Source organism: Periophthalmus magnuspinnatus, chromosome 9 (genome assembly GCF_009829125.3).
Source record: "Periophthalmus magnuspinnatus isolate fPerMag1 chromosome 9, fPerMag1.2.pri, whole genome shotgun sequence".
Lineage (NCBI taxonomy): Eukaryota > Metazoa > Chordata > Actinopteri > Gobiiformes > Gobiidae > Periophthalmus > Periophthalmus magnuspinnatus.
Genome location: NC_047134.1, coordinates 22,198,920 through 22,208,388, shown reverse-complemented (window position 1 = coordinate 22,208,388; position 9,469 = coordinate 22,198,920). Strand labels below are relative to the sequence as shown.

Below are 9,469 nucleotides of genomic sequence, written 5' to 3'. Positions count from 1 at the left end.
AACCAAACCAACAGCAGGAGGCTATGTGGACTATTTCCATATTTTGGGGTTGTCTCTCTGTAGCTTCATTCTGGAATTAAGTTTGCAATATACTGGGAAATAAATGCATAAAAACAAATATAAAAAACAATATAACAATATAACTATGTGTATATATTTTGAGGATTTCAAATTTACCCTAAGTTGAATCATGAATCATATTTGATGGGAGTTTCAATGTTCGAGGCAAAAAAAGTAGAACTCGGGAGCTTAAAGAAGACATACTGTGCTTGTATCTGTTAGATAGTTATAATCTGACATCAGTGGATCATTATGTTCTAATTTTAAAATAATTATAACAAAATTGATCTAAAACAAGGCTGCTGACGTCGCCGTAAACATCATCACAACAAAGAGCTACATGCTGTCAGCACCTCCTATGGATAGCTGCGCATCACACTAGAGAGCTGATTTTTTTTTTTTCATTTGTACCAAAATGACTATGCGATGCTGCCGAATCCCATGCGTATCACCAACTAAGAAAATAAAACTGGAGAACAAAGTAAGTACGTGACAGTGGGTGAGCACCAGTGGAGGTGAAGTGGGGTAGATCAGAGCAATGACATCTTGGATACAAGACTATAAAGATTACTCAAACATGCACAAATCGCTCTAAATACAGCTTCGAGAGGGTAAATCAGAAGGGGAAACAACTATGACATGGTTAAAGGCTCTGAAAAGTTGATTTTGCAGAATTGATCTGCTTTAAACGTAATAATTTTACAATATCTAACCTGTCGTATGCACTTTAAAGTTAAACTGCAGCACAAGAGATATTCACTGTGGACATTTTCATTTCAGATGGATCTTAAGGTAAAATATTTCCAGAAAATCATAACTACTCAAAATCAACATTCACATTTGGTCATTTTAATGAAATGCCTTTTACTGTTTTTACTGGTGTAAACCTAATGTTCCTCCTTTTTAAAATAATTCCATGACTACAGTAGGTACACATACCACTATTTGTCCAACAACCCTTCATATCCAGTTTACCTCCTCTTCCTACTCCTCCTCCTCCTCGTCCTCCTCTTCCTCGCTAGGTCTGTGAGAGCCTTTTGACAAACCAGGCCATCACGGAACAATGGCAAATGTCCTACTCCAAAGCCCATGAATTATTAACCATCAGGAACGAGCAGCTTTTCTCCCTGTGCTCGGAACGCTCGGATCAGACCAGGATCAGACGGAGCCTGAGACGAGGGCGGAGAGGGGAATTATAAAAGCCGAAGCACCAACTAAATCAATCACTTAATAAAGTCTTCCATGTGACCACTGCATCCAAACATGGCTGACAAAGTGGTTTAAATTAGGCCTGAGCAATTTAGGAAAAATATCTAATTGTGATTTTTCTGATAAGTATTCTGATTAGATTTGCGATTTGTGTTTTAATAATAGGATTCTGTTCAAATTTCTCATTTTACACGTCCAGAAGAATTGACAAAAAGTCTAATACAAGAATCACATTCCTGAACATGTTTGAACAGATCTAAACTACAGAGTTAGCAGTTTATATGCACAATAAGACAGGAGGTTTTGTTTGTAAAGGAAATTATGGTACTTCAAAAACTGCAATTTCAGTTTGATTGCAAATAATCTTGCACTCCTCATTTAAATGATTATTAGGTGGACAAGCTGTGTACATGGACGAGTAGGGCTGGGTACTTTTGTATTTTTAGGTAGCCTATTAGTACTTAAACAATACCTGGTTGACACTTTTTTGTAGTCTGTCAATTTCCTGTATTACTCACTATCTAGAACCACAGAATTACAATGGTCAGAAAATCCTTTTCATATCATTTTTGTATATGAATCCTTCATTTGTGGTGACACTGGTAACTTTCTATACTGTTCTCAGACATTGTTTTAAAATATTATTCTGCCTGTTTCCCCCCAAAAATGTAGACACCTGTAAAACATAATTATGATACATTTAAGTACACAAAATTGGACATAAGTACAATTTACAATGGCAGAGACATGTAATATGTATTACTCCTAATCCTTTTATGAGAGCTCTGCACAGCTCCACAGGCTGCAGTCTCCTGGTGCGGCTCTCAGGTGGGGAACCAGTCTTCTCTAATGTAACACAAATGCCTACAGTTGAGAAGGATCTGTGTTGATCTTTAAGATAATAATGAAATAAAAGAAACTATCATTATTCTGTAGAGAACTGTCTTTTGTATAAAGTGATGTTTTAAGATGTTCCAGAGGACGCTGGCTCTGTGTTAGTACATCACATCAGAAGACCAGAGGAGCTCTGGGGCAGGACATGGACAGTTTAACAATATGAATCCTATATTTAATCAAACTATGTACAGCCAAAGCTCTGTTCAGATCATTCACTTGTGTTCCGTGGTGTTAGGATTTATTCTTTCCTTTAAATTTCATTTGACTGTGTTGTTTTATTTCTAACTTTTTATTTCAGATATAGACTACATTCGTTGGGCCTAAGTGTCTCGTTTAGGTGGTGCGCGCCTCGGCCGAAGCCCCGTGTCGTTGTGCATAATGACCGTGAACAGAACTACAGTCTAAAGGGACCTGGGTGTGACGCCTGCGCATGTTCTAAATGTAGGGGTAGTCAAATTAATATTTCATACGCGGGGCCTCACCATTTTCATAATTCCTGAGCTCAAACGTGTCCGTGCGTATTACGCGCTTACTGAGACAGCCGAGCGCGTGCGCGCAGCCATGCAGTTCATAGTCACGAGGAGAGTCATATTTGTTGACACTTTTCCTCCGACGCGCGTCAATACCGAGGATCAGGTTCGCTCCGTGTCTCATATAAGGCCTCACGGGCCCGGCTCCAGCCTGCGCTGCGCCGTTTACCGCGTCTACAGCCACAACACAGCGGACAGCGCGTGCGCTTTATCACGAGGAAAAGGATTAGATTAAAAATGAGACGGGGTAAAATGTATAAATCCCATAACAAAAATAAAAAGCCTGTTCCCCGTGACGTAATGTGATGATGAACAGAAGGAAAAGCGTTACCTTCGGACAGAACCAGTCGAAGACGTTTCTTTTCTCTTTTACTTCACTTAAGAAAGTTACACAAAATGTGGCAAATGCTTTGACAATAAATAATAAATAATCATAAATCTTGTTGCACGGGACCAAACGAACATGTTCTTCCGGAGCTAACAAATAAACATCTTTGGAACAGAAGAGCTCGGACACACGGAGACAGGTCCGGGAGCGCGCGGCCGTGCGCGCGGCCATGCCCGGAGGAGTGCTCTCTCGTCCGTCCCGAGAGTGAGTCTGCGCGCGGCCCAACTGGACGGGGTTTGGCAAAAAAAAGTCCCCGGGACGTCCCGAGTCTCTGGCGGCAAACGCCCGTGAGGCTCCGTCGGTATAACGTCAGGAATAATCCTTGATTGTCTTCACAGTGTACAGCCACGCGGTGCGCGTGTCCGCTCAGGCCATGAGGTGGTCACCGCGCATGCACGTGTCCGCTCAGGCCTCTATGGGGCTGGACACCATGCTGTTGGGCGTGTCCGGCAGCTGCGACGACATGGATGCCACCTCGCTGCCTGTCGAGTTGGAACCGGGGCCTCCCTCCGAGAAGCTGACCTGCGGAGACCGAGAGGAGGTGAGTGAGGCCAGGCAGAGAGTGAGCGACCCCCCGGGGCGGATCTGCCGTCACCGCGGGGGGCAGAGTGAAAGTCTAAGCCACTGCACTTTTGGCGCGGATATCAGAAACTTCTGTGACAGGATCTGAGCAAATAAAAATACAGCCACATGAGTTGAGTAGTAGTGTGTACAATAGTGATCCAAGTCGCAACTATGAAAATATGACAGTATTTTCCGATCTCTCCGTTTGGACTAAAATGTCAGGTACTGGCAGATCTCTCACTCTCAGAAGTGTCTAAAACCTGGACACTGTGGTCATTACACAAATCAATATTCAGTATTCTGTAGTCTTCTACAGAAAAAGATGTTGATCATTAATCAACGAGAAATTTAATTAAACAATGATTTAATTCACAATATTTGATATTGTATGTTTCATTTTGCACGCTCCTAAGGCAAAGCGTGCATGGTCTTAGGAACATGTCTCTGGAGCTCAGATCTTTGCTGAATGTGTGCATGCCCTGTCCAGTCAGTGTACATGTAATGTTTGCACGTGCAAAGGAGTGTGCGCGTGCAGAGGAGTGTGCACGAGAACCTCACCAGTTGCTGGAAGGCGGGCTGCTCCAGCTCGCTCTGCAGGGCGAACTCACTGAGGACCTTCCAGGGGGGCTGGTACGTCTGCACCTCCACAGGGTTGGCCTGCAGACCTCCATCGTGGCGCTCCGGGCTGGCTGCCACCATGGGAGTCCCCGTCATACCCTGGATGTTCTGTGGGGACAAGCACCATCAGGCTTGGGACCTTTCATTTTTAACACTGTGTTAGCAGGACCAAATGTGTTGGGTGTCATAGGGGAGTTGTATAAGATGTATTTATGTATGGATGGACGATGAGCTGCTGTATGGGTGTCAGGTGGGTGTCATGTGGGTGCTCGGCGCCATACCGTCTTTTCATTGTGCTGTACTGCTATAGATGCTTCATATTAGGTGCCATGTTGTGGGTGCTGTATGGGTGCTGTATCGGAGTCAAGTATGGGTGCGTTATGACTGTCATTTGGGTGTCACTTGGGTGCTGTGCCGTCCAGTTGTTGGGCCGCTGCTTCTGTAGGTGCTGTTGGGTGTTGTATGCATGCTGTGTTGTGGGTGTGATATGGATGTCACGCAGGTGCTGGGTGCTGTACCGTCTTGTCGTTGGGCTGCTGCTGCTGTAGTTGCTTCATGAGGATGCTTCTCTTCTTGTCTTTGCAGCGTTTGTTCTGGAACCAGACACGGATGACCCTTGGGCTGAGGCCGGTCATCTCCACCAGCTGCTCTTTCATGAGGGCATCAGGTCGGGGGTTAGCGTTGTAGCACGTGCGCAGAGTGTGGAGCTGCTTCTCATTAAGTACCGTACGCACTCGCGTAGTCTTCTCCGGCTGTTTGTGCACATGAGGCCGGAGGGCAGGCTGCCGCGCCGACACCGGCTCCGCTGCAGAGAACAAGACAGTAAGGGACTATCATACAGATAACATGACATCAGGTAAAGACATCACAGGTTCAGACAGCACCACACAGCAAGTACAGACAGCAGCAGACAGCAGCAGACAGCAGGTACATACATCATAAGTACAGACAGCAAGTACAGACATCACAGGACCTTCACAGACAGCAGGTTAGCCCTACACACATGGAACTCAGTACAGCAGGTCCATCAGACTGTGTGGGCCTGTGAGCCTGCAGGCCATGTATGATCTACATGAGTCTATGGATCAAACATGCAGGTTTTGTGTTTCCATCATCGCTACAGACTAAGGACTTTGACTTGAATACACAGTGAGGACACACACAGTAGGTTTAAAACCCTTTGTGCCCCAAGCCTGTCTCTGAGAAGAGCTCTGCACAGATGCTCACAGCGTCATTGCACTTATATCATGAGGACTATAATATGATATTTTGTCACTTGTAGAATAAAAGTGAAAACTTTGTTATGACTCTTTGACCAGCTGCAAAGTGTTTTATAAAAAGAGTTGTTATGGTATAATAATGGAACTGTACTCCTGCGCGCTCATACACACACACACGCGCGCGCGCGCGCGCACGTGCATAGTCCACAGAAAAAACGCTCCTACCTGCCATCTGCAGTGGTCTGGCGGGGTGCAGCGGACTCAGGGGGTCCCCGGGGCCCAGGGTCGCGCGCTCCACCACGTCATGGTCCGCGCGGCAGAACAGGCCATCCTCGCGCAGCGCGAACTCGTCCCCGGGGATGAGCTGGCGACTGCACGCCACGCAACGGAAACACTCGATGTGGTAGACCTGCGCTCGTGCGCGCATGACGAAGTCGTTCTTACTGAAGCCGATGTTGCACTTGGCACATTTGACTCCGTACAACCTGCGGACACACACACGCACCGTCATTCACAGTCTAAACCGGAGACGTTTGAACTGAATATACTAATAATAACTGTACAATAAACACAAAAAGAAAAGAGAAGAAAACAACTACAGGCTACAACAAACAGTGGCGGATATATTGTCTTATCAGTGTGATTCTGTCCGACGTGGATCACATCAAGACTTTTTTGCCGCGGTGCTTTGTCTAAATAAAGTAGGATAAGCCTAGCAGTGCGCATGGGAGCACTTTCAGAGATAATACAAAGATAATAGATCACTACCAATGATCCTGGACTGGTCGTATGTTCCGGAAAACTTGGCCTGGGTCCGAGTTAAGGCTCGAGGTTCTGGACTGTCGTTTGGTCTGTGCTCCCCTTATGGAAAATATCTACTGGTCTTTATTATTCCATAAGCTCAGTGTCACTAAAACACGTTCAAAGTGTGTTTGTCCAAACTCCCCCGGCTCTGATGAGACTATGGCTGATGAGAGCACCGCGGGCAGAACCAGCGCGGGCCCGTGGCGTTCTCGGCACATCGGAACCACATGCGCTCGGCACATCGGAACCAGACGAGCTTCCCCACAAAAATATACGCGTTAGGATCTACTGAATGTAAATGCAGCATATACTTGAGACAACACTAAGCCTAAAGAGAGGAGTTTAGTATCAAAACAATTACTGAAGGCGTCGTCGTTGCTACAGTGGATTCAGCACGTTTCTGTAGGCGGAAATAATCTTTTAATTCTGTGCTCCAAATGGTTAAATTCTTCATTTCATTGAGGAGTTATGTTTTCTTATCGCCCTAAACATTTTCGGAGCATGTTTGTAAAATCGCGATGCAGCGCCTTTTCCTTTGGTTTAAATGAGCTGTTAAAACTGCGGGATGAACTCAAACAGCAAAGCCTCTGGTGCGCTCAAACGCTCGGTATTTGTGGAAATAACAGCACCTTTTTGTAACACTTGTGCGTCACGCTTTGTAGATGCGTAAAGTCGATCATTTCATCTTATTTAAGCAAGCTTTGAATAGAACATTTTCATAGAATTATTCATTTGTTTTGATTAAACAAAAACACAATGCTCTGATGTCATTTGAACACGTCGGAGCAGTGAGTTTGTTGCGGAATTACAAACTTGTTTAAAAACCGCCGTGCGTAAAGCTGCCCGTGTCCACAGAATGCGCAGCCGCTTCTCATTTTGTCCTGGTTTTTGTTTGGTTTAAGGTCAAACGTGTTCAAATGTTTGACTGTATCCTGTTCATCTCACATCTCTTTACGAAATGTGATCATATGTGCGTCACCACTGAAGTCTGTCGCTGCCCGGGGACCGAGCTTTTTTAAACGGTTTAATCCAAAGAAGCGCTGCTATTGTCCAGGTCCCGTGAGGAGCACTGCCCGGAGCAGGACGGACATAACCGGGGAATAGCTCAGCCAGGGATGCTCAGTGGGCCCAGAAAAAGACGCGCTCAGCCGGCAGATGCTCACAATGAGCCGGGGGAAGCCTCACTCGCCCCGGGGCACCGTCCTGCGCGCTCCGGGCTCGTACCTGATATAGTCCCGTTTACAGTAGGTCTTTCCGTCCCGCACGAAGCACGTACAAGACTCGTCCAGGTATTGGTTGCACTCCGCGCACTTGAGACAAGCCGCGTGCCACTCCAGGTCCGGGGACACGCGCAGGATGTACTGGTCGTGGATCTGGTTTCCGCAGCCCACGCACAGCGAGACGAGCCGCTTTTCTGCAACAAGACGCTCTCATTAGAGACAATCACACGGCATTTTATCATCGCTCTGACAGCGGCATTATCATTCTCAGTAAAGTTTCACTCAGCCAAGGCCTTATACGTGTTATTACACAGAGACATCTGGAGCGCATAACCTACTAACCTAATATATAAATCAATAATAATTATCACCAATAATAATAATAATAATAATAATAATAATAATAATAATAATAATAATTTGATGTCGAGAGAAATTTAAGTTGGTAAATTGCGAAATTGAAATTTGGATAATGAATTAATCAATTGTGACTTTTGACAAATTTACATTCATTATAGTAGATCTTATGTGTTATAAAATGTCTGTCATATTTGCAGGTATACTTAAACATTTAACATAAAACGCATCCATAATTCTATCCATTATTTCAGATCTTTAAGCTCACTCATGTTTTGAAAAAAAAACGAAAAAAAAAAATGAAAAAAAAAAAACTTTATATGCGGATAACATGATGTTATTTCTGACCACTATTTGTCTCGATGCACCGGGGACCACAGCACAGGCCTGACAGGTGTCCGCTTTGCTCTTACTTTTCGGCGGGTCCCCCATGTCTCCCATGTCCGAGTCCCAGTCCGAGTCCAGGTCTGTGAAGAAGGCCGCGGTGAGGTCCACTGTCTCGGGCTGCACTACTCCTGGGTCCTGGCGCGGGTCCGGCTGCGGGTCCTGGTGCGGGTCCTGGTGCGGGTCTCGCAGTCTGCAGTGTGTGTGGAGTCCAGAAGCTCGCGGCGCTTGGGGCTGACGCAGGACAGCGGTACGTCATCTGCGCCCGCAGCTGATTGGCTGCATCCACGCGCACACACGCACGCGCCTGTGCTTCTGCCTCTGAGGGGCTCCAGACTAAAGGAGACAGTTTTCTCCAAACGTGCACGGTCACGCGCGCACGTCTCTGTCTGTGCGGGGACAGTCAGGTGAATGTTCATGTCCCCTCAGGTATGAACGATATGAGAGATCCATAGGCCTACAGCTGCGAGACTGAGCGCAGACACGCCCCCTGGCGTCGACATAGATCCACGTGCTCAAGGAGAGGACTGAGCACAGGGACACAGGGACACGCCAATGTCTGTCACCTGCTAGTTTCTATAGAGATGTTACTACTTTGCCTAGAATGTTTCACCATATCGTATTTTCTTTACTCAATTACAGGGATTTTTTAATTGCAAGAAACAGGTTACATTGAAAAACGGGCCCAGTTCTGCTTCGCTTCAGAGATAAGACTGAGCATTGACAACCAGGTATGGCCAGTTCATGAGTGCACCATGTGACTTTCCTGGTGGAGATTTGCCACCTGCTAAACATGTTCACATCAAACATAACTTTTGGTGATAATAATAGTGATGCTGATTTATTATTCTTCGTTACAAGTCAGTGGACATGACGGCCTATTTATTTGCGTCATAATTTTTTGTTTTAGTTCCCAAGATGATTATCCATTTAGAAAGCAGAATGAGCCTCACATGAGTCTCTCATTCAATGCTGAAATCCAGTTGCCTTAAACCTAAAAGGATTCTCTTACCTAAACCCCAGCACCTCCAGCCAATCATAAATCAGTGTTAGTGCCGCCTCTGCAGCTCAGTGAGTGAATTCAGGAGCTTTTACATGAGGCATATACTATGGCATATTCTCAATATACTGAATGAGAAAAACTTGTGTGTGTCTTCTATCTGCAGGTTAAGACCCAGGCTGGCTACATACAGTTCCTTTAAGGTAAGATGCCCTGAC

At 45.6% G+C, this 9,469-nt stretch overlaps 1 protein-coding gene across 2 annotated transcripts; it reads right to left on the bottom strand.

The window, feature by feature from the left end:
- Positions 1 to 3,089: 3,089 nt before the first annotated feature.
- On the bottom strand, positions 3,090 to 8,616 carry isl1a (ISL LIM homeobox 1a). Of its 2 annotated transcripts, none has more exons than XM_033972877.2 (6): positions 8,281 to 8,599; positions 7,515 to 7,704; positions 5,712 to 5,971; positions 4,785 to 5,071; positions 4,207 to 4,374; positions 3,090 to 3,606 (listed from the first exon to the last, which is right to left on the bottom strand). In XM_033972877.2, exons 1-6 carry the CDS (start codon positions 8,306 to 8,308, stop codon positions 3,490 to 3,492), a joined length of 1,050 nt encoding a protein of 349 aa, XP_033828768.1. In that variant the 5' UTR covers positions 8,309 to 8,599; the 3' UTR covers positions 3,090 to 3,489. The 2 variants fall into 2 exon arrangements, with proteins under 2 accessions (XP_033828768.1, XP_055080436.1); XM_055224461.1 differs by lacking the exon at positions 3,090 to 3,606 and adding an exon at positions 3,636 to 3,750 and having other exon boundaries at positions 8,281 to 8,616.
- Positions 8,617 to 9,469: the final 853 nt, after the last annotated feature.

Excerpts from the sequence above, each read along its gene's own strand:
- isl1a (XM_033972877.2), bottom strand. The coding sequence starts at position 8,308 with ATGGGAGACATGGGGGACCCGCCGAAAA. Across the intron at positions 5,972-7,514 it reads TGTAAACGGGACTATATCAG|GTTGTACGGAGTCAAATGTG; the intron begins GTACGAGCCCGG and ends GTGTGTCCGCAG. Across the intron at positions 3,607-4,206 it reads AGCCCGCCTTCCAGCAACTG|GTCAGCTTCTCGGAGGGAGG; the intron begins GTGAGGTTCTCG and ends CGGTCTCCGCAG.